This window comes from Rana temporaria, chromosome 3 (genome assembly GCF_905171775.1).
Source record: "Rana temporaria chromosome 3, aRanTem1.1, whole genome shotgun sequence".
Taxonomy (NCBI): domain Eukaryota; kingdom Metazoa; phylum Chordata; class Amphibia; order Anura; family Ranidae; genus Rana; species Rana temporaria.
In genome coordinates, this window is record NC_053491.1 from 453354682 (window position 1) to 453381110 (window position 26429).

Here is a 26429-nt window from a genome sequence, read left to right on the forward strand (position 1 = left end):
ATGAGAGTTCGGTGTCGTCCTATTTCTTCCCCACTGATTGTTTTGCTTAAAAAAATATTTGCAGCAGTCCTATACCCCCCCAAGCTGTACAGCTCTATGGAACTTTATGCCATTTTATTTTTTTTCTAATCATTGAATGTTTTTTTAATGCACGTAACACAAGTTTGTCTACTGAACCATGTCCTTATTCTGGTGCCTTGGCTTCCACTCCAACAGGTCTTTATAATTGGGTGTGACTGATTACGATATGTACACATTCTAACAGGCTTAGGGAAAAACAAACAAGCAACACGGCAGTCATTTTTTTCATGCGACTTTCACATGGTTGATGTGCCGGATTCTCTCAAGAGACGGATTTAACTACAGAATTGCAGGCGGCACATTATTTTAGACCCCTTTCACACGGGGGCATTTTTCAGGTGCTTTAGCGGGTGCAAATACCTGTATACAGGTATCTGCACCCCCCTGAAAGGTGCCAAATGTGACAGCGGAGGGAGGGGTTCGAAAATCGGAAGTTCCATTTTTGGGTGGAACTCCTCTTTAAAAACCCCCCCCAACTACATTACTGTTACATGCTTTGGAGCCGCGCTTGCTCATCACCAAATCAATCACACACACCTTGATGAAGGGTTCCTGTGTAAACTAATACGTTACACCGCCGTGTGAGTGTTCATAATGCAGGAAATCCCAGTGCGCTAATGACAACGCCTATTGATGTTAGTGGTTTCCACACCCAGACTATGGATGCATTCCAGTATGGTTCACTATGGGAATATGTTTAGAGATTCATGTCCAATGCAAGTAAAAGAAATATATGACGCATCCTATATAAACGACACTATCCTATGATAAACATGAGCGAACACCCCAGGACAACGATATTTAGTTCTCTTTAAAAAAAAGAAGTGACCGTTATTTTCAGCTGAGCCCAATGATAAGGGAAAGGTATAGTCACATAGTTATATAAAGATCCTTATCCTGGTTATAAAGCAATTGAGCTTGTTGTAGATCTCGTCACAAGGTGCTCACGGTGTACAGAGAGAGTAAATAAGGAGAAGTGCTGGTGAAACAGATATTTGCTGGAGACCAAGAGAATAGGTAGGGCAAGCGGCCCCGGCCAGGAGAAAGGAGGAGGAGAAGAAGGGCAAGCGGGCCCGGCCCAAGGGAGGAGAAGGAGAAGAAGGGCAAGCGGGCACGGCCCAAGGGAGGAGAAGAAGGGCAAGCGGGCACGGCCCAAGGGAGGAGAAGAAGGGCAAGCGGGCACGGCCCAAGGGAGGAGAAGAAGGGCAAGCGGGCACGGCCCAAGGGAAGAGAAGGAGGAGAAGAAGGGCAAGCGGCCCCGGCCCAAGGGAGGAGAAAGGAGGAGGAGAAGAAGGGCAAGCGGCCCCGGCCAGGAGAAAGGAGGAGGAGGAGAAGGGCAAGCGGGCCTGGCACAAGGGAGGAGAAGGGCAATCGGCCCGGCCCAAGGGAGGAGAAGAAGAAGAAGGGCAAGCGGCCCCAGGGAGGAGAAGAAGGGCAAGCGGGCCCGGCACAAGGGAGGAGAAGGGCAATCGGCCCGGCCCAAGGGAGGAGAAGGAAAAGAAGGGCAAGCGGCCACGGCCCAAGGGAGGAGAAGAAGGAGAAGAAGGGCAAGCGGCCCCTGCCCAAGGGAGGAGAAGAAGGGCAAGCGGCCCCGGCCCAAGGGAGGAGAAGGAGAAGAAGGGCAAGCGGCCCCGGCCCAAGGGAGGAGAAGAAGGAGAAGAAGGGCAAGCGGCCCCTGCCCAAGGGAGGAGAAGAAGGGCAAGCGGCCCCGGCCCAAGGGAGGAGGAGAAGAAGAAGAAGGAGAAGAAGAAGGGCAAGCGGCCCCGGCCCAAGGGAGGAGAAGAAGGAGAAGGAGAAGGAGAAGAAGGGCAAGCGGCCCAAGGGAGAAGGAGAGGAAGGGCAAGCGGCCCCGGCCCAAGGGAGGAGAAGAAGGAGAAGAAGGGCAAGCGGCCCCGGCCCAAGGGAGGAGAAGGGCAAGTGGCACCGGGCCCAAAGGAGAAGAAGGGCAAGTGGCCCCGGCCCCAAAGGAGAAGCAGGAGAAGGGTAAGCAGCCCCGGGTTTTTTTATTATTTAAATGAAGCAGAGTGTATTAGGTTTTATTTTATTGCCATCTTGTTCGATTACCGAATGTTCAGGGGTAGAAAGAAAGAATTGGGATTCTCATTATATCCAGAAACACACACACACACACACACACACACACACACACACACACACTAGATGTTTTGCCTCATCTGGCAGCTTTTGGAATTTTGCTGCAATATTTCACAATTTGTCCCATTTCTTCATTCTACCACCATTTTGCGTAAAGCGGCACTTCGTCTTCACAACTAGGAAAGAGGCTTGCAAAATAATGAAAAGGAGCTGGATTACAACAGCAATATAATTCTGGCTATCGCAGCCCAACTCCACCAAAACCATCTGTCAGTTTAATTGTTTACAACCCGTGTGACACCCACTAACTACACTCATCTCCTGATCTGCAGATACCGAGGGCAGAGAGTGGCACGCGGTGTACCCGACAGCAATAAAATCTGACAGAGCAAAGGAAAGAAAGAAAAATAAAAAAAGAGAGAGGGGTTCTATGCCGGTTGGTAGGGAGAGGCTCCTGTACCAAGGAGCAGCTAGGAGGGTGGTATGTACTTTGGGTCGGCAACCTGATCACATTCTACTTGTTAATCGAAGGCAGGCGACGGGTACCGGTAGTACGTGTCCCTTCCTTGCCGACCCCCCCCAAACCTGAACAGACGGGTCAGCTGGAGAATGCCATTTCCTGAAACCAATGTCCCTGTATTTCCTCCGTGGCAGCTGACAGGCGACTTCTCCTCCTTCCCTTCCCGGCAGCATTCAACTGCCACAGGAGAAAATAGGGAATTGGGTTCAGTAGTGGCACTCGCCCCCGGTGACCCTCCTGTCCACCCTCTACTGATGGGCTTCTGTGGAAAATCTTGAAAATGGAAAATGGGGGGCGCTGGGGGAGTGGAAGGGGCCGAAAGATATGCAATTTGCCTGCCCCTTCTATTTCTAAATGAACACAGCGAGTGATTAGAACCAAATCGCTCATGTGTTCATTCATAAATGAAGCATAGTAAACGGTGTTTAGCATGCTTCAGTTTGTGAATCAACAGGGAGACTGTCCATTCATTATGTGTAGTTGAGGCTGCAGAGATGGAGAATGAAGGGCTATAGCCTCAATCCTCTTTTCTCGGTCTCAAAAAATGAAACAGAGGTCTGTTTAGAGTCCCCTAACAGGGCTGCTAAAAAAAAAAAAACACACAACAACACTACTGACACCCATCCACTGACACACAACCACTGCCCCACTGACACCCATCCACTGACACCCATCCACTGACACCCAACCACTGCCCCACTGACACCCATCCACTGACACCCAACCACTGCCCCACTGACACCCGTCCACTGCCCCACTGACACCCGTCCACTGCCCCACTGACACCCGTCCACTGACACCCGTCCACTGCCCCACTGACACCCGTCCACTGCCCCACTGACACCCGTCCACTGCCCCACTGACACCCGTCCACTGACATCCAACCACTGCCCCACTGACACCCAACCACTGCCCCACCGACACCCGTCCACCGACACCCGTCCACCGACACCCGTCCACCGACACCCGTCCACCGACACCCGTCCACCGACACCCGTCCACCGACACCCGTCCACCGACACCCGTCCACCGACACCCGTCCACCGACACCCGTCCACCGCCCCACTGACACCCGTCCACCGCCCCACTGACACCCGTCCACCGCCCCACTGACACCCGTCCACCGCCCCACTGACACCCGTCCACCGCCCCACTGACACCCGTCCACCGCCCCACTGACACCCGTCCACCGCCCCACTGACACCCGTCCACCGCCCCACTGACACCCGTCCACCGCCCCACTGACACCCGTCCACCGCCCCACTGACACCCGTCCACCGCCCCACTGACACCCGTCCACCGCCCCACTGACACCCGTCCACCGCCCCACTGACACCCGTCCACCGCCCCACTGACACCCGTCCACCGCCCCACTGACACCCGTCCACCGCCCCACTGACACCCGTCCACCGCCCCACTGACACCCGTCCACCGCCCCACTGACACCCGTCCACCGCCCCACTGACACCCGTCCACCGCCCCACTGACACCCGTCCACTGCCCCACTGACACCCGTCCACTGCCCCACTGACACCCGTCCACTGCCCCACTGACACCCGTCCACTGCCCCACTGACACCCGTCCACTGACATCCAACCACTGCCCCACTGACACCCATCCACTGACAGCCAACCACTGCCCCACTGACACCCAACCACTGACACCCAACCACTGACACCCAACCACTGCCCCACTGACACCCAACCACTGACACCCAACCACTGCCCCACTGACACCCAACCACTGCCCCACTGACACCCAACCACTGCCCCACTGACACCCAACCACTGCCCCACTGACACCCAACCACTGCCCCACTGACACCCAACCACTGACATCCAACCACTGCCCCACTGACACCCATCCACTGACACCCAACCACTTGCCCCACTGACACCCAACCACTGCCCCACTGACACCCAACCACTGACACCCATCCACTGACACCCAACCACTGCCCCACTGACACCCAACCACTGCCCCACTGACACCCATCCACTGACACCCATCCACTGACACCCAACCACTGACACCCAACCACTGACACCCAACCACTGCCCCACTGACACCCGTCCACTGACACCCAACCACTGCCCCACTGACACCCATCCACTGACACCCAACCACTGACATCCAACCACTGCCCCACTGACACCCAACTACTGCCCCACTGACACCCATCCACTGACACCCAACCACTGCCCCACTGACACCCGTCCACTGACACCCAACCACTGCCCCACTGACACCCATCCACTGCCCCACTGACACCAAACCACTGCCCCACTGACACCAAACCACTGCCCCACTGACACCAAACCACTGCCCCACTGACACCCGTCCACTGACACCCAACCACTTTTAACGTAGGCCAAGTCTATATTTTTACAGTGGCATTTGTTTTATTATATTTCTCCTTATAAATTTAGTTAGGCCTTGTTGGTACAAAAAACAACAAAGGGCCCTGAACCCCAGTGATCTTTGATCCCTTTCATGCTGTTCAGGTAGATCTCCACCTCTTAAAAAGCTTGCCTACGCCTACTCCTGCTTTTAACCACACCTGTATGGTAACAACCACTTTTCACTGACCCGGCCCACTCTTACCCATTACAGGGTGCACTATGTATGGTGTCTTTAGGCCCTTTATTGAGGCCAGTTTCAAGTATGGAAGGCATTGCTTATATACTTGCTGCTCCTGTTGACAATCTCACCAGTTTCTCCTCCAAAGAGAAATGTCAGGCAACCCGGGAGATCAACAATCCCAAAAGTGTTGTCGTCTCAGAAGATACCGGAGGGTCATCCCTCCCAGGCAGAGCAGCAAATCACCGGAGTGGGTAGTAGAGCCAAGTTTATACAATCTTTTCTACGAATACTTCGCTGGGAACGTTTAGCATGCCGAGATTTAGGACTCGTTCACACCAAAGGGTGATGACCTGCGCTGATCGATCAGAGATGGCCAATGAGGGCTTAAAAGGAGTTGTAAATAAAACTTTTTTTTTTTGCTGAAATGACTGTTTACAGGGTATAGAGACATAATAGTTAACTAATTCCTTTTAAAAATAGATAAACATCAATCATATAATGTACCTGCAGTTTCTAGTTTCGTTTTTGCTTCTTGTTTCCTGCTTCTGTGATGTACAGAGCCAATACAGGGCAGTGATGGTTTGGAAAACGAAACCGATTGGTGCTGAGGGGTTCTTAAAGCGGAGGTTCACCCAAAAAATAAATGTTTAACATTACATTCAGCCAAGTTGCCCTAATGACAATCGGCTGTTTTTTTTGTTTTGTTTTTTCGTACATACCGTTTTTTCATCGCCGCTTCCGGGTATGTCTTCTGCGGGACTGGGCATTCCTAATTGATTGACAGGCTTCCGACCGTCGCATACTGCGCGCTGCCGAAAGAAGCCGAACGTCAATGCGCAGGCGCCGTATAGAGCCGACTCGCAGTCCAGCTTCTTTCGGCAACTCATGACGCGCAGTATGCGACGGTCAGAAGCCTGTCAATCAATTAGGAACGCCCAGTGCTGCAGAAGACATACCCGGAAGCGGCGGTGAAGACATACCCGTCCACTGCCCCACTGACACCCGTCCACTGCCCCACTGACACCCGTCCACTGCCCCACTGACACCCGTCCACTGCCCCACTGACACCCGTCCACTGCCCCACTGACACCCGTCCACTGCCCCACTGACACCCGTCCACTGCCCCACTGACACCCGTCCACTGCCCCACTGACACCCGTCCACTGCCCCACTGACACCCGTCCACTGCCCCACTGACACCCGTCCACTGACATCCAACCACTGCCCCACTGACACCCATCCACTGACACCCAACCACTGCCCCACTGACACCCAACCACTGACACCCAACCACTGACACCCAACCACTGCCCCACTGACACCCAACCACTGACACCCAACCACTGCCCCACTGACACCCAACCACTGCCCCACTGACACCCAACCACTGCCCCACTGACACCCAACCACTGCCCCACTGACACCCAACCACTGCCCCACTGACACCCAACCACTGACATCCAACCACTGCCCCACTGACACCCATCCACTGACACCCAACCACTTGCCCCACTGACACCCAACCACTGCCCCACTGACACCCAACCACTGACACCCATCCACTGACACCCAACCACTGCCCCACTGACACCCAACCACTGCCCCACTGACACCCATCCACTGACACCCATCCACTGACACCCAACCACTGACACCCAACCACTGCCCCACTGACACCCGTCCACTGACACCCAACCACTGCCCCACTGACACCCATCCACTGACACCCAACCACTGACATCCAACCACTGCCCCACTGACACCCAACTACTGCCCCACTGACACCCATCCACTGACACCCAACCACTGCCCCACTGACACCCGTCCACTGACACCCAACCACTGCCCCACTGACACCCATCCACTGCCCCACTGACACCAAACCACTGCCCCACTGACACCAAACCACTGCCCCACTGACACCAAACCACTGCCCCACTGACACCCGTCCACTGACACCCAACCACTTTTAACGTAGGCCAAGTCTATATTTTTACAGTGGCATTTGTTTTATTATATTTCTCCTTATAAATTTAGTTAGGCCTTGTTGGTACAAAAAACAACAAAGGGCCCTGAACCCCAGTGATCTTTGATCCCTTTCATGCTGTTCAGGTAGATCTCCACCTCTTAAAAAGCTTGCCTACGCCTACTCCTGCTTTTAACCACACCTGTATGGTAACAACCACTTTTCACTGACCCGGCCCACTCTTACCCATTACAGGGTGCACTATGTATGGTGTCTTTAGGCCCTTTATTGAGGCCAGTTTCAAGTATGGAAGGCATTGCTTATATACTTGCTGCTCCTGTTGACAATCTCACCAGTTTCTCCTCCAAAGAGAAATGTCAGGCAACCCGGGAGATCAACAATCCCAAAAGTGTTGTCGTCTCAGAAGATACCGGAGGGTCATCCCTCCCAGGCAGAGCAGCAAATCACCGGAGTGGGTAGTAGAGCCAAGTTTATACAATCTTTTCTACGAATACTTCGCTGGGAACGTTTAGCATGCCGAGATTTAGGACTCGTTCACACCAAAGGGTGATGACCTGCGCTGATCGATCAGAGATGGCCAATGAGGGCTTAAAAGGAGTTGTAAATAAAACTTTTTTTTTTTGCTGAAATGACTGTTTACAGGGTATAGAGACATAATAGTTAACTAATTCCTTTTAAAAATAGATAAACATCAATCATATAATGTACCTGCAGTTTCTAGTTTCGTTTTTGCTTCTTGTTTCCTGCTTCTGTGATGTACAGAGCCAATACAGGGCAGTGATGGTTTGGAAAACGAAACCGATTGGTGCTGAGGGGTTCTTAAAGCGGAGGTTCACCCAAAAAATAAATGTTTAACATTACATTCAGCCAAGTTGCCCTAATGACAATCGGCTGTTTTTTTTGTTTTGTTTTTTCGTACATACCGTTTTTTCATCGCCGCTTCCGGGTATGTCTTCTGCGGGACTGGGCATTCCTAATTGATTGACAGGCTTCCGACCGTCGCATACTGCGCGCTGCCGAAAGAAGCCGAACGTCAATGCGCAGGCGCCGTATAGAGCCGACTCGCAGTCCAGCTTCTTTCGGCAACTCATGACGCGCAGTATGCGACGGTCAGAAGCCTGTCAATCAATTAGGAACGCCCAGTGCTGCAGAAGACATACCCGGAAGCGGCGGTGAAGACATACCCGGAAGCGGCGGTGAAAATCCGGTATGTACGAAAAAAAAAAACAGCCGATTGTCATTAGGACAACTTGGCTGAATGTAATGTTAAAAATGTATTTTTTGGGTGAACCTCCACTTTATTTAGTGACCACAGAGAGAAAGCTCCCAGCACTGTGGTGATCAGGAAACAGACAACCAGGAAGTGTGGAGATCAGAGAAGAATTACAGCGACTTGAGAGAAAAAACGAACAATGAGGACATGAAAACAGCACTGCATTAAGGTAAAGGAAGCTATTAGGATAGAAAAAAAAATTCCTTTACAAACCCTTTAACGCAAGGAAGCAGCAAATACAATTACCGTCTATGTTCCTCAAATTTACACTGTGTTAGGGGTTAGAGTTTCCCATTGAAGAATAAAACCAGGACTCAGGAATAAGAACAGTGACCTCCCCCAGAGGTCAAAGGACAATTCCCAGAGGTCAAAGGTCACGGGGGCGTGGCTGACCCACCTCCACCAAAAAGTGTACCGCCTACACCGAGCAAGCCGGGGAGAAGAAGTGAGAAAGCCGGGGAGAAGAAGTGAGAAAGCCGGGGAGAAGAAGTGAGAAAGCCGGGGAGAAGAAGTGAGAAAGCCGGGGAGAAGAAGTGAGAAAGCCGGGGAGAAGAAGTGAGAAAGCCGGGGAGAAGAAGTGAGAAAGCCGGGGAGAAGAAGTGAGAAAGCCGGGGAGAAGAAGTGAGAAAGCCGGGGAGAAGAAGTGAGAAAGCCGGGGAGAAGAAGTGAGAAAGCCGGGGAGAAGAAGTGAGAAAGCCGGGGAGAAGAAGTGAGAAAGCCAGGGGGAAGTGAGCAAGCCAGGGGGAAGTGAGCAAGCCAGGGGGAAGTGAGCAAGCCAGGGGGAAGTGAGCAAGCCAGGGGGAAGTGAGCAAGCCAGGGGGAAGTGAGCAAGCCAGGGGGAAGTGAGCAAGCCAGGGGGAAGTGAGCAAGCCAGGGGGAAGCGAGCAAGCCAGGGGGAAGCGAGCAAGCCAGGGGGAAGCGAGCAAGCCAGGGGGAAGCGAGCAAGCCGGGGGGAAGCGAGCAAGCCGGGGGGAAGTGAGCAAGCCGGGGGAAGTGAGCAAGCCGAAGAAATGCAGCATTTTTATTTAGCGCATAAAAAAAAGAAACGCAACTCAACATGCAGTAAAACACAGTGCAAAGCATTAAAAATGCATGTCCTGGTGTGTAACATGCTTCAATGCAGATGCGTTTCCGATGTGGTGTTAACAAGGCCTTAGAGGCCCTCAATAAAAAACAGAAACAGAGTGAGTACAAGAGGACGGAACTGGGGCCTCATCACCACGTCTGGTTTTCTAGGACGTTCCTAGCAATAGCGTGACAACAGAAAACCCATGGTGTGCCGAGTTCCCATCTACTGCAATGTGGCTGCAGCCGATAAAAGGGGACCTGTCAGGACAACCCTTATCTGTCACAGCTGAGGCTCCCATCCACCACCGGGCTGAGCAGCACATTACACACAATGTGTAGAGTAGAAGGAACATATACAGTGATGATATACACAGATCTAGGGACTACCGCTCCCATATTGCAACACAGCAGATAGGACAATATTTACACACATAGGAAATCATACACACTGTAAATCTCCAAACACACAATAACAGATACAATGACAAGAGTACAAATATCCACACAGTGAGCTAGACATACAATCTGATACTTACAGCGAGAGAAAAAAAGTATTTGACCCCCTGCTGATTTTGTACGTTTGCCCACTGACAAAGAAATGATCAGTCTATAATTTTAAGGGTAGGATAATTTTAACAGTGAGAGACAAAACAACAAAAATATCCAGAAAAACGCATTTCAAAAAAGTTATAAATTGATTTGCATTTTAATGAGTGAAATGAGTATTTCATCCCCTATCAGCAAGATTTCTGGCTCCCAGCTGTCTTCTATACAGGTAACAAGCTGAGATAAGGAGCACTCTCTTAAAAGGAAGTGTCCGTAATCTCAGCTTGTTACCTGTATAGAAGACAGCTGTCCACAGAACAATCAGTCAGATTCCAATCTCTCCATCATGGCCAAGACCAAAGAGGTTTCCAGGGATGTCAGGGACAAGATTGTAGACCTACACAAGGCTGGAATGGGCTACACGTCCATCGCCAAGCAGCTTGGTGAGAGGGTGACAACAGTTGGTGTGAATTCGTAAATGAAAAAAAATAACGGTCAATCTCCCTCGGTCTGCGGCTCCATGGAAGATCTTGCCTCGTGGAGTTTCAATGATCATGGGAACGGTGAGGAATCAGCCCAGAACTACACAGGAGAATCTTGTTAATGATCTCAAGGCAGCTGAGACCATCGTCACCAAGAAAACAATTGGTAACACACGCCCCCGAGGAGGACTGAAATCCTGCAGTGCCCGCAATGTCCCTCTGCTTAAGAAAGCGCATGTATATGCCATCTGAAGTTTGCTAATGAGAATCTGATTGATGCCAAGGAGAACTGGGTGAAAGAGTTGTGGTCAGAGGAGACAAAAAACGAGCTCTTTGGCATCAACTCAACTCACCGTGCTTGGATGGGGAATGCTGCCTATTACCCCCAAGAACACCATCAAACATGGAGGTGGAAACATTATGATATGGGGGTGTTTTACTGCTAAGGGGACAGGAAAGCTTCACGCATCAAAGGGACGATAGATGGGGGCGTGTACTGTCAAATCTTGGGCGAGAACCTCCTTCCCTCAGCCAGGACATTGAAAATGGGTCATGGATGGGTATTCCAGCATGACAATGACCCAAAAGACACAGCCAAGGAAACAAAGGAGTGGCTCAAGAAGAAACACATGGCCTAGCCAGTCTGTAGACCTTAATCCCATAGAAAATATGTGGAGGGAGCTGAAGGTTTGAGTTATCACATGTCAGCCTGGAAACCTTAAAGTGGAGTTCCACCCATAAATATAACATTACATCAGTAGTTTTAAAAAAAATGTCATTAGTCCTTTACGAATTTTTTTTTTTTTTTTTTAGATGCCTTCAAAGTGTTGTTGCTAGGCAGAATAGTTAAAGGGTCACTAAAGGAAAAAGTTTTTTTAGCTGAAATGACTGTTTACAGGGCATAGAGACATAATAGTTAACTGATTCCTTTTAAAAATGATTAAAAATAGATAAAAAAACAATCATATAATGTGCCTGCAGTGTAGTTTCGTTTTTGCTGTTGTTTGCTGGTTCTCTGATGTACAGAGAGCCACTAGAGGGCAGTCAGCCAATAGAGAGCAGTGATACTTTGTCTAAAACTCCTCAGCACCAATCCAGTTTCGTTTTACACACAGTAATCACACCTCTTTGATTAGTGACCACCGTGAGAAATCTCCCAGTACTGTGGTTATCAGGAAACAGGCAACCAGGAAGTGTCCAGAACAGAGAGGAATTACAGCAACATCAAAGCAAAAACGAACAATGAGGACATGAAACCAGGACTGCAGTAAGGTAAAGGAAGCTATTTAGCTAAAAAAAAAAATTCCTTTAGTGACCCTTTAATCTTCCCACTTCCTGCACCTAGGTGCTTAATGCTTCTTAACCTACACCGCACAGACTCCTGGAAATGTAGTGGGTGTAACTTTCCAGGAGTCTGTGCACTCCCCAGTCTCAAAGAATCATGTGACTTGGACAGCACAGGTGCTGAAACCTGATCTGACACTGCTTGTGCAGCACTGAGCATGTGCGAGATCTGCAAGGCTGAAATCCAGGAAGTCATACAGTCTGGCTTCATGATGCCCACACTTAAGATGGCCCCAGTCAATTTCTATTTTATAAAGTGTCTAAATGCTGTAACAACCTAACAAAACGGACCTTAGTTTACAGACTAACTTTACTAGAATACATTAAACTTGTGTATTACAGGAGTATTTATATTTAAAAAGTGAAATTGTGTCCGGAACTCCGCTTTAATGACTTGGAGAGGATCTGCAAAGAGGAGTGGGACAAAATCCTTCCTGAGATGTGTGCAAACCTGGTGGCCAACTACAAGAAACGTCTGACCTCTGTGGTTGCCAACAAGGGTTTCTCCAAAAAAAGTGGAAAAAATATACTGCGCTTACTCCAACTAAACTACTAAAAAAGCTGCAACTAAAAAATGTTATACAACATCAAAACACAAAAAAAGAAGCTGCGCTAATGGATGATGCCTTGAAACCAGCGCAAATATTGCAAGAAATAAATAGCAAACAGTGATCACACCGTGAACTTGGTAAGAAAACAAATGAACCCTGATGGGTTAATCACAGTCCACCAAAAAAGACCATAGCAGATTGAATAATCACGGTTTCCAAAGTGAAAGAAAGATAATCCCAACTCCTGAAGAAAGTGATGATAGAAGCACCTCCACCTAGGTCACACACTGACTCTTACCGGAACTCTATGATCTCTTATTACAGGAGATCATAGACAGCATATAGTAACGGTATCCTCACAGCATATCACCAGACTGGGACGGTCACAGTAATGGATGGCCTCAAGCAGTATACCGGTAGATATGTATGTCTGACGTCACCACGTTAAGTGTTTACACCCGGAAAATACGGGCGTTTGTTCAAGGACCCGGCCGGCTCGACTTTTATACATGCTGTAATACAACCACTTTGATGTAAGTGTACATCTTTTTATCTTATTAAAAAACCTTGAGGATCTTATGCTATGGGAGCTCTCCTTTCTTTTTAAACATATGTACCGGTATACTGCTTGAGGCCATCCATCACTGTGACCGTCCCAGCTTGGTGATATGCTGTGAGGATACCATTATGCTGTCTATGATCTCCTGTAATAAGAGATCGTAGAGTTCCGGTAAGAGTCAGTGTGTGACTATAAGGTGGAGGTGCTTCCATCATCACTTTTTTCAGGAGTTGGGATTATCTTTCTTTAACTTTGGAGATCATCATTATTCAATCTGTTATGGACTTTTTTGGTGGACTGTGATTAACCCATCAGGGTTCATTTGTTTTCTTACCAAGTTCACGGTGTGATCATTGTTTGCTATTTATTTTTTGCAATATTTGGGCTGGTTTCAGTGCATCATACATTAGCGCAGCTTCTTTTTTTTGTATATTCTCCACCAAGTACCAAGTCATGTTTTGCAAAGGGGTCAAATACTAATTTTACTCATTACATTGCAAATCAATTTATAACTTTTTTCTGGACATTTTTGTGGTTATTCTGTCTCTCACTGTTAAAATAAACCTACTATTAAATATTATAGACTGATCATTTCTTTGGCGGTGGGCAAACGTACAAAATCAGCAGGGGGTCAAATACTTCCAAGCTACAGTGGAGTTTCTTTAACTCCCAAAACTCGTTTTTGGAATCTTCCTGTCCCAAAAAAAAAAAAAACAAACACACACAACACTTGACCTTTTTCTAAATGTTATCCCCTTGAAATAAGTGCATCGCATTATCCCTTTCTACTTCCCTACCGCAAGTAGTAATAAAAGAAATATGGTCTCTCTCATAATTGGTCCCTCATGCCCCGTACACGCGATCAGATTTTCCCGACAACAAAAGTCCGATGTGAGATTTGGAACGGAAATTTCCGACCGTGTGTACGCTCCATCGGACTTTCCACCAACAAAAGATTGAGAGCTGGTTCTCAAATTTTCAGACGGAAAAAAAAATTAAGATCGGAAATTCCAATAGTCTGTAGCAATTCCGACGCGCAAAATTCCGACGCATGCTCGGAAACATTGAACTTAATTTTCTCGACTCGTCATAGTGTTTTACATCAGGGGGTCTCCAAACTTTTCACACAAAGGGCCAGTCTACTGTCCTTCAGACTTTGGGAGGGCCGGATTGTGGCTAGCAGGGGTAGAAAATGTCCCGAGCCCAGCATCAGTGAGAAAAAATATGGCCTCAGGGTTGGTGTTCAGTAGGAGTAGTGCCCCATTATTGGTATTAGTAGGAGGAATAATGTCCCATCATTGGTATCAGTGGAAAACATAGTGCCCCATTGCTCTGGTGTCAGTGGGAGGAATAGTGCAGCAAGGGCCAGATAAAGGCTAGCAAAGGGCCACATCTGGCCCTCGGGCCGCAGTTTGGAGATCCCTGTTTTACATCAATGCGTTCTTGATGGTCGAAAGTTCAGGGAACTTTTGTGTTATGTGACCGTGTGTATGCAAGCCAAGCTTGAGCAGAATTCCGTCGGAAAAACCATCCAAGGTTTTTCCAACGGAAAATCCAATCGTGTGTTACGGGCATTAGGGCTTGTACACACTAGTGGTTGAGGTGATCTGCATTTTTACTGCTCCCCGACCAATCCCCCTTTATCTGCAGAGGCCAGTGGTGTACACACGCTATGGCCACGATGCTTTGCTTCAGCCACTGCAGGTATTATTACCCCCTCCTCGCTTTCTGCGGACATAAAGCCTGCCGAGCGTGACCCATTTAAGTGAATGGCGCCATTTTGCAAGTGCCGCACAATGGCATGCAGTGCATACGGTTGTAAAACATTAAAAATAAGTGCCTTTACTGTGTAAAATCCAGTAATACTAATGTCTCACCCTGCTCTGCACATGCTCAGTTGCTCTCCATTTTTAGGCACTGTGCAGAAAATCACAGCCACTAGAGGCCGATCTGCTGACAGTCTAAATTTACTGCTTCTCTGAGGTTCTGGGCTTCAGAAAAATGGCAGCCTCCGGCAAGCAGAAACAGATCAATGCTGGAGGCACTTTACAGCGCACACTGATTTTGGTAGCATAATTAACGTGCAATGCATGTTCCTTGCATAAGGACATTATTATTTATTTTTGTTTTTTTTATCAAATTGTTATGGATAAAGTTCTGCTTTAACACATTTTTATACGTTACCCTTTCCAGTCAAATCTTTTAGCAACCCTCAACCCTGCTGTTTAAATGCTTCCAATTCAGTACAACCAGTCTTAAAGGGGTTGTAAAGGTAAAAAAAAAAAAAAAAAAAGTCATAAATAGCTTCCTTTACCTTAGTGCAGTCCTCCTTCACTTACCTCATCCTTCCATTTTGCTTTTACATGTCCTTATTTCTTCTGAGAAATCCTCACTTCCTGTTCTTCTGTCTGTAACTCCACACAGTAATGCAAGGCTTTCTCCCTGGTGTGGAGTGTGGTCCTCGCCCCCTCCCTTGAGGGGGGAGGGAGCGAGCAGGAGAGTCAGGACGCTCTCTACGTTGCAGATAGAGAAAGGAGCTGTGTGTTTATTGGCGTCCTGACTCTCCTGTAGTTGAGCCAAGGGATTGAAAGCGAGCACGACACTCCACATCAGGGAGAAAGCCTCGCATTACGGTGTGGAGTTACAGACAGAAGAACAGGAAGTGAGGGTTTCTCAGAAGAAATAAGGACATTTAAAAGCAAAATGGAAGGATGAGGTACGTGAAGGAGGACTGCACTGAGGTAAAGGAAGCTATTTAGGAAAAGAACATTTTTACCTTACAACCCCTTTAATTTTGGCAGCAAATTTCTATTTACTGTAGTTTTAGTCTTAGGACTAAAATTGCATTTTAGTTTTAGTCCCATCTTAGTCTTCTGCAAGTGTTTTTAGGTTTAGTCGTATTTAGTCGACTAAATCTCCAGGACTTTTTAGTCAACAAAAACTCATTTTATTCATCTAAAATCTAATGGGTGTAGTTAAATGTGAATGCATTATTTAAAGTGGAGGTTCACCCTAAAAAAAATTCTAACACTACATCCAGCCCAGTTGTGCATATAAAATGACACTGACCTTTTTTTTTTCTTTTCCTTAGATAGCGTTTAGCCGTGGAATTCACCACGGCTTCCTGGGTAGGGAATCCCGCGGGAGTGGGCGTTCCTATTGACATGCCAATTGATTGACATGCTAAACAATGGCGCACACAGCGCGTCACGACTTCCCGAAGGAAGCTCGGGTCGGCTCGGCTCTATTCGGCACCTGCACACCAGCGCCGAATAGAGCCGAGCCGACCCGAGCTTCCTTCGGGAAGTCGTGACGCGCTGTGTGCGCCGTTGTTTAGCATGTCAATAAATTGGCATGTCAATAGGAACGCCCACTCCCGCGGGATTCCCTACCCAGGAAGCCGCGGTGAATTCCACGGCTAAACGCTATCTACGGAAAAGAAAAAAAAAAAGGTCAGTGTCATTTTATATGCACAACTGGGCTGGATGCCGTGTTAGAAATTTTTTATAGGGTGAACCTCCACTTTAAGCATTTCTCTACAATTTCCAAAAATTTCCTGCGAGGACAATGAAACGCAAGAGCCGGTTCACACTGCGGCGGCACGACTTCGGGGGCGACTCGGCAAGGTGCCTTGAAGACGACTTCAGAGGCGACTTGCAAAATGACTTTTGTATAGAAGTCAATGCAAGTCGCCCCCGAAGTCGCACAAGAACCTTTTTCTAAGTCTGAGCGACTTGCGTCGCTCCTATTAGAACGGTTCCATTGAATAGAATGGGACGCGACTTGTCAGGCGGCTGAGTCGCCCGACGAGTCGCCCCAGTGTGAACCGGCTCTAAGGGAATGTATATGTATTATTGGAAAAAATAAATAAAAAATGTATAAAGAAATGTATAAAATAAAAAATGTAATCTTAGTCTTGACTAAAATGCAATTTTTGTGTCATATTTTAGTCATCTTAATTGTTTTAGTCGACTAAATTAACACAGAGTACAACTATCCACCCGTGGGTGCTCAACCAATGGAGTAGATGGGACAGACACACACACACACACTGGAGTAGATGGGACACACACACACACACACACACACACTGGAGTAGATGGGACACACACACACACACACACACACACACACACACAGGAGTAGATGGGACACACACACACACACACACACTGGAGTAGACGGGACACACACACACACACACTGGAGTAGATGGGACACACACACACACACACACACACACACACACTGGAGTAGATGGGACACACACACACACACTGGAGTAGATGGGACACACACACACACACACTGGAGTAGATGGGACACACACACACACACACACACACACACACACTGGAGTAGATGGGACACACACACACTGGAGTAGATGGGACACACACACTGGAGTAGATGGGACACACACACTGGAGTAGATGGGACACACACACACACACACTGGAGTAGATGGGACACACACACACACACTGGAGTAGATGGGACACACACACACACACTGAAGTAGATGGGACACACACACACACACTGAAGTAAATGGGACACACACACACTGAAGTAGATGGGACACACACACACACACTGAAGTAGATGGGACACACACACACTGAAGTAGATGGGACACACACACACACTGAAGTAGATGGGACACACACACACACTGAAGTAGATGGGACACACACACACACACACACACACACTGGAGTAGATGAGACACACACACACACACACTGAAGTAGATGGGACACACACACACACTGAAGTAGATGGGACACACACACACACACACTGGAGTAGATGGGACACACACACACACACTGGAGTAGATGGGACACACACACACACACACACTGGAGTAGATGGGACACACACACACACACACACTGAAGTAGATGGGATACACACACACTGGAGTAGATGGGACACACACACACACACACACTGGAGTAGATGAGACACACACACACACACACTGAAGTAGATGGGACACACACACACACTGAAGTAGATGGGACACACACACACACACACACACACACACACTGGAGTAGATGGGACACACACACACACACTGGAGTAGATGGGACACACACACACACACACACTGGAGTAGATGGGACACACACACACACACACACTGAAGTAGATGGGATACACACACACTGGAGTAGATGGGACACACACACACACACACACTGGAGTAGATGGGATACACACACACACACACACTGGAGTAGATGGGACGGACACACACACACTGGAGTAGATGGGACAGACACACACACACACACACACACACACACACACACTGGAGTAGATCTGGTATAGTGATTACACAGAGTAAACACACAGAGTGTTCTACACATATATGGTGCACTATATAGAGGTCATAAAGCAGAGAGGACAATGTGTACATACGTAGCGGGGATTATCCTGATCACACCAACACTCCACACACACACACACACACACATCCATTACCAGATAACAAGGATCAGCACATACACATTGTGTACACACAACCCACTTCTATAAAACACACCATATGCTGCTTTGTAGCGTTTATTGGAGTTTGAAAATAGTTTTATGAGTACAAGGTGTACGGCGATACAAAAGGTTTCCGTTCTGTTACTCAGTTTTATGCCAACACATCACACATCGTGTGCCCACCACCCCGAGCCCTACAGATCACTTACATAATAGGATGTCATGTATAGGGCACATTACCTGGCACAATGGGCACACCCATACCATCCACACATATATTATGTATAGAGAGAGATGCCGACGTCCAGGACACACGGTGACACCACAAGTACACTCACACAGACTACTAGAGGTAGAAAAGTGACCCGTGCCATCACCCTGTATGAGGACAAGTGACAGCACACAATGTACATACCGGGGGGGCGACCGATTATCGGGGGCCGATATTCACTTTTTTTTTTTTTAAAGAATCACAAACTTACCAATATTGGTCTCCCCTTTACCACAGTGGCCATTTTTTTGGGGCCCACTATGTCATCGGCCCAGGTAGAAGAAGCCAGGACTTGCACAGCGGGCCAAGTGCTCGGAACACGACGTTATGCCCCGCGCCTCCCCGCACTGGGCCTATAAATGTTCTGACAGTCTGACCGAGTCCTGGCTTCTCCTACCCGCATAGGGCAAAGGCCACCGCCTCCCTCCCCTTGGACAGTACACACCATGGAACAGCTGGACCAGAAAGGACACCCAGCTAGCCACCCACAGCACTGTGCCAGCCAGCCACCCACAGAAGCCATTGGCTCCCACGTATCACCACGCATGTGCAGAAACTGGTCCCTATATTTTTTAGCTGGCTCCTAGAAAAGTCCTGCACTACATGTAGTGCTTTACACTCTGCATGAATCCCATTACCTCCATACTGGGTACAGTGACATCACAGTGATGGCCCCATTACCTCCATACTGGGTACAGTGACATCACAGTGATGGCCCCATTACCTCCATACTGGGTATAGTGACAAAGTGGTGGCCCCCTTACCTCCATACTGGGTATAGTGACATCACAGTGGTGGCCCCCATTACCTCCATACTGGGAATAGTGACATCACAGTGGTGGCCCCATTACCTCCATACTGGGTATAGTGACAACAAAGTGGTGGCCCCCTTACCTCCATACTGGGTATAGTGACAACACAGTGGTGGCCCCAATACCTCCATACTGGGTATAGTGACAACGCAGTGGTGGCCCCATTACCTCCATACTGGGTATAGTATCAACGCAGTGGTGGCCCCCTTACCTCCATACTGGGTATAGTGACAACACAGTGGTGGCCCCATACTGGGTATAGTGACAACACAGTGGTGGCCCCAATACCTCCATACTGGGTATAGTGACAACACAGTGGTGGCCCCAATACCTCCATACTGGGTATAGTGACAACGCAGTGGTGGCCCCATTACCTCCATACTGGGTATAGTATCAACGCAGTGGTGGCCCCCTTATGTATGTATGTATGTATGTATGTATGTATGTATGTATGTATGTATATATATATATATATATATATATATATATATATATATATATATATATATATATATATATATATCTATCAAAACTCTATGTTTAATGTCCCTTTAAATAGTTTGTTTGCACCAAGCTGGCCCAAACAAACCTATTGCTTCACCAACAGGCACACACATCACGCTGACGTCACGCACAGCGCCAGCCATGACCACGCACAGCGCCAGCCATGACCACGCACAGCGCCAGCCATGACCACGCACTGACGCCACGCACTGACACCACGCACAGCGCCAGCCATGACCACGCACTGACGCCACGCACAGCGCCAGCCATGACCACAGCGACGTCACGCACAGCGCCAGCCATGGCCACGCGCTGACCTCACGCACAGCGCCAGCCATGGCCACGCGCTGACCTCACGCACAGCGCCAGCCATGGCCACGCGCTGACCTCACGCACAGCGCCAGCCATGGCCACGCGCTGACCTCACGCACAGCGCCAGCCATGGCCACGCGCTGACCTCACGCACAGCGCCAGCCATGGCCACGCACGGACATCACGCACAGCGCCAGCCATGGCCACGCACGGACATCACGCACAGCGCCAGCCATGACGTCACGCACAGCGCCAGCCATGACCACACTGACATCACGCACAGCGCCAGCCATGACCACGCATTGACATCACGCACAGCGCCAGCCATGACCACGCATTGACATCACGCACAGCGCCAGCCATGACCACGCATTGACGTCACGCACAGCGCCAGCCATGACCACAGCCACGCACAGCGCCAGCCATGACCACGCGCTGACGTCACGCACAGCGCCAGCCATGACCACGCACTGACGTCACGCACAGCGCCAGCCATGACCACAGCGCCGCCACGCACAGCGCCAGCCATGACCACAGCGACGCCACGCACAGCGCCAGCCATGACCACAGCGACGCCACGCACAGCGCCAGCCATGACCACAGCGACGCCACGCACAGCGCCAGCCATGACCACAGCGACGCCACGCACAGCGCCAGCCATGACCACAGCGACGCCACGCACAGCGCCAGCCATGACCACAGCGCCAGCCATGACCACAGCGCCAGCCATGACCACAGCGCCAGCCATGACCACAGCGACGCCATGCAAAGCACCAGCTTAAGTGACATCACACACAGCCCACTACAGTGACCTCACACACCAGTGATAACTATGTAAACAATGTAATGGAGTGATAACCATACACATTACACTGGAGGTCTCCTATCACTGTACTTCTCATAGAGACCACACAGTGCTCAGCCAACATAGTCCTCACACACAGAGCCCCATACACACAACACACACTGTGATATCACACATTGGTGGCCCCTGTACACAGTCTATGGTGACAACACACACACACTGGTCTCACACTATTACTATAATGGCCCCAATCACAGCCCACCCCTCCCTCACTCACCGGGTTCCCGCTCTCTCCCCCATCTTCCCGTCCCCTCCGCTCCTTACACACAGAAGCGCGCTCCCGAACTCTCCTTTTACCCTCCGGGGGCGCGCACGGTGTTACGCATAGTAGGAGACAAGTGGGGAGTGCCCCGTCCAAATAAACTCCCGCCCCCTTTTCCCCCTCCAAGCGCCAGTAATTGGCCACAGCCGTCCCCGCCCTCTTCCTCGCCATGCCGCCGCCCTTCTCCGCCCCATGTCGGAGGTGTGTGCGCCGACGTCACCCCGTGTCAGTGGGAAAAGGGGGTGGGGGAGAGAGCGGGCGCGCTGCTATTGGCTGTGTGGTGGCCTGTATGTAAATCAGGTCGGTGTTGTGTTTGGGTGTGTCCGCTGTCAGCAAAGTGCACCTGTTCCTTGCACGCCTAATGGTGGAAGACATTTTGTGGGCGGGGCTAATATTTGGAGGAAGAAGTGACAGGTTGTCTTATAGGGATCTTTGTAGTGGAACCTCACAGTATAATGACAGGCAATGTGTAGGTTGTCAGTGTGTTGTGTCTGCTTCATTACACGTCAGGCCACGCCCACCTCCTACCTGTGCAGGTTAACCACACCTCCCTGCCCCTCCCATCCATTCATTGCTATTATTTCTTGAAATTCATGGAAAACGATGTGCATGCGTATTTGATGCGGATCTGAACGCACTCCAGGTCTGTTCCACATGCGTTTCTGCATGCGTATTTTTAACCACTTCAGCCCCGGACCTTTAGGCAGTTAAATGCCCAGGCCAGGTTTTGTGATTCGGCACTGTGTCGCTTTAACAGGCAATTGCGCGGTTGTGCCACGTGGCTCTCAAACAAAATTGACGCCCTTTTTTCCCCACAAATAGAGCTTTCTTTTGGTGGTATTTGATCACCTCTGCGGTTTTTATTTTTTGCGCTATAAACAAAAATATAGCGACAATTTTAAAAAAAATGCAATATTTTTTACTTTTTGCTATAATAAATATCCCCAAAAAACATATATAACAAAAAAATTTCCTCAGTTTAGGCCGATACGTATTCTTCTACCTATTTTTGGTAAATAAAAACGCAATAAGCGTTTATCGATTGGTTTGCGCAAAATTTATAGCGTTTACAAAATAGGGGATAGTTTTATTGCATTTTTATTATTATTTTTTTTTTACTACTAATGGCGGCGATCAGCGATTTTTTTCGTGACTGCGACATTATGGCGGACACTTCGGACAATTTTGGCATATTTTTGGGACCATTGTCATTTTCACAGCAAAAAATGCATTTAAATTGCATTCTTTATTGTGAAAATGACAGTTGCAGTTTGGGAGTTAACCACAGGGGGCGCTGAAGGAGTTCAGCTTCACCTAATGTGTGTTTACAACTGTAGGGGGGTGTGGCTGTAGGAGTGACGTCATCGATCGAGTCTCCCTATAAAAGGGATCACTCGATCGATGCAGCGCCACAGTGAAGCACGGGGAAGCCGTGTTTACATACGGTTCTCCCCGTTCTTCAGCTTCGGGGAGCGATCGTGAGGGGGCCTCGTCCCGGATCGCTCCCACGGGTTACTGACCGCCGCATGTACCGGGGGGGGTCCCGATCGGACCCCTGACCCGCGGAAAGGCGGGGACGTACATGTACGCCCATATGCCTGTACGTGCCATTCTGTGGACGTATATGTACATGCGGCGGGCGTTAACCGGTTAATGCACAACCAGTGCGTTTTTGATGCATTTTCGGATGCATTCCAGGTGCTTTTTTTTTTTAATATTTTAATTTTATTTATTTTTTACTGGACTGGGGTCCAGTGTGTTTTAGTGCATTCCGGTGTGTTTTTTTATGTGTTTTACCGCATTCCGGTGCATTGCAGGAACTGGAACACCTTGGAACTGACCGCACTGGTGTGAACTATGCCATTGGTAACCATATAACCTCCTTTCCATGTGTTTTTGATGCAGAAAAAAAAACGCACCGGCCTGCATGTGGTGTGATCCGGCCATTAACTCGTTGGCACCAGCCACATGCAAATATGTGGCCTCTCTGCGGCTGTGCCTTGCCGCATATTTGCGTGAATTAGTGCAAATAGCGCACGCCCTGCACGCTCCCAGGATAGTTACCAGCGCCTGACGGAAAACTCCAGATCGCTCCATGCGATCAAGCAGAACTTCTCCTTCTGGATAATCGGATCAAGCCTCTTCTGGCACTTTGTGTTTACAAGTAAAAATCTGTATTTTTTTGCTTGAAAATTACTTAGAACCATAGGCGTGCGCACAGGGTGTGCCGGGTGTGCTTGGGCACACCCTAATCACCCCATGTGCATTAGCATTATCCAGGGGTGACACTAGGTGGGTGGTTGGGGTGCCAGTGGCCAGTGTAAATGCCCCCATTATATTAAAGGCTAGGTTCCACTGTAGGAACACATTACACCTATACTTAAGATGTTACGTAATATGCTCCCAATCAACTATCTCCCACCATCAGAGCCTCCTCCCTGTGACAGCATGTGGCGTTATTGTGTGTTTGAGCTTTGGGGTGCACACCCTAATGCAATGGGCTGCGCACACCTATGCTTAGAACCCCCCAAACATTTTATATACACTGCTCAAAAAAAATGAAAGGAACACTTTGAAAACATATCAGATCTCAATGGGGAAAAATCTCACGCTGGATATCTATACTGATATGGACGGGGTAATGTGTTAGGAATGAAAGGATGGCACATCATTTGATGGAAATGAAAATTATCCACCTACAGGGGGCTGAATTCAAAGACACCCCGAAAATCAAAGTGAAAAATGACGCAGCAAGCTAGTCCATTTTGCTGAAATTTCATTGCAACAACTCAAAATGGTCTCCAGTAGTTTGTATGGCCCCCAATTGCTTGTATGCATGCCTGACAACATCAGGGCATTCTCCTAATGAGAGGACGGATGGTGTCCTGGGGTATTTCCTCCCAGATCTGGACCAGAGCATCACTGAGCTCCTGAACAGACTGAGGTGCAACCTGGTGGCATGGACCGAAACATAATGTCCCCGAGGTGTTCTTTTGGATTTAGGTCAGGTGAGTGTGGGGGCCATTCAATGGTATGTCTTCATCCTCCAGGAACTGGCTGCATGCTCTCGCCACATGAGGCCGGACATTGTCGTGCACCAGGAGGAACCCAGGACCCACTGCACCAGCGTAGGGTCTGACAATGGGTCCAAGGATTTTATCCCGATACCTAATGGCTGTCAGGGTGCCATTGTGTAGCCTGTAGAGGTCTGTGCGTCCCTCCATGGATATACCTCCCCAGACCATCACTGACCCACCACCAAACCGGTCATGCTGAACGATGTTACAGGCAGCATAAAGTTCTCCGCGGCTTCTCCAGACCCTTTCACGTCTGTCACATATGCTCAGGGTGAACCTGCTCTCATCTGTGAAAAGCATGGGGAACCAGTGGCAGACCTGCCAATTCTGGTGTTCAATGGAAAATGCCAATCGGGCTCCACAGTGTCCGGCAGTGAGCACAGAGCACACTAGAGGACGTCAGGCCCTCAGGCCACCCCCATGAAGTCTGTTTCTGATTGGTCAGAGACATGCTGAAGGTCATTTTGTAGGGCTCTGGCAGTGCTCATCCTGTTCCTCCTTGCACAAAGGAGCAGATACCGGTCCTGCTGAGGGGTTAAGGACCTTCTACGGCTCTGTCCAGCTCTCCTAGAGTAACTGCCTGTCTCCTGGAATCTCCTCCATGCTCCTGAGACTGTGCTGGGAGACACGGCAAACCTTCTGGCAATGACACGTATTGATGTGCCATCCTGGAGGAGTTGGACTGCCTGTGCAACCTTTATAGGGTCCAAGTATCGCCTCGAGCTACTAGTAGTGACACTGACCTCAGCCAAATGCAAAACTAGTGAAAAACAGTCAGAAAAGATGAGTAGGGAAAGAAAATGTCAGACACTTCCACCTGAAAAAACATTCCTGTTTTGGAGGTCGTCTCATTGTTGCCCATCTAGTGCACCTGTTGTTAATTTCAATTAACAGCAAAGCAGCTGAAACTGATTAGCAACCCCCTCTGTATACACCCCTCCCCCTCTGTATACACCCTTCCCCCTCTGTATACACCCTTCCCCCTCTGTATACACCCCTCCCCCTCTGTATACACCCTTCCCCCTCTGTATACACCCCTCCCCCTCTGTATACACCCCTCCCCCTCTGTATACACCCTTCCCCCTCTGTATACACCCTTCCCCCTCTGTATACACCCTTCCCCCTCTGTATACACCCCTCCCCCTCTGTATACACCCCCTCTGCTACTCAACTGACCAGATCAATATCCCAGGAGTTCTGATTCAAAAAAGCGTTCCTTCATTTTTTTTTGAGCAGTGTACATATATATGTTTGTTTTTTTTCTAGCAGAGAACCTTTAAGGCCCCGTACACACGAGAGGATCGATCCGCTGAAATTGATCCGCTGACCGGTTTCAGCGAATAGATCCCCTGGTGTGTACAATCCAGCGGATCTGTTTCCGCGGATTTTTGTCCCCGGGGATGGATTTCCAGCGGATAAAAATTTCCTAACATGCTAAGAAATCTATCCGCTGGAATCCATTCCAACGGATTGATCCGCTGGTCTGTACAGACTCACCGGATCAATCCGTCCAAATCCATCCCCCGCATGCGTCGTAATGATTCAACGCATGCGTGGAAGTCCTTATATCACAGCGTTGCGTACGTCGCCGCGTCATCATCGTGGCGACGGCGCGACGCGTCACCGCGGACGGAATTCCGCGGGGATTTTGATCTCCTGGTTAGTACAACCAGGAGATCAAAATCCGCCAGAGGATTTATACTCTCGTGTGTACTAGGCATAAGACTAAAATGGTG

The 26429-nt window shown here is 49.2% G+C and overlaps 1 protein-coding gene across 1 annotated transcript in view; it reads right to left on the minus strand.

The window, feature by feature from the left end:
• ARRB2 (arrestin beta 2) overlaps positions 1-21655 on the minus strand; it is a 106407-nt gene extending 84752 nt beyond the window's left edge. The window contains exon 1 of the mRNA XM_040346666.1: positions 21572-21655. Coding sequence (XP_040202600.1) covers positions 21572-21594 — 23 coding nt within the window. The 5' untranslated portion in view covers positions 21595-21655. The remainder of the gene's footprint in view (positions 1-21571) is intronic.
• Between the last annotated feature and the right edge of the window lie 4774 nt (positions 21656-26429).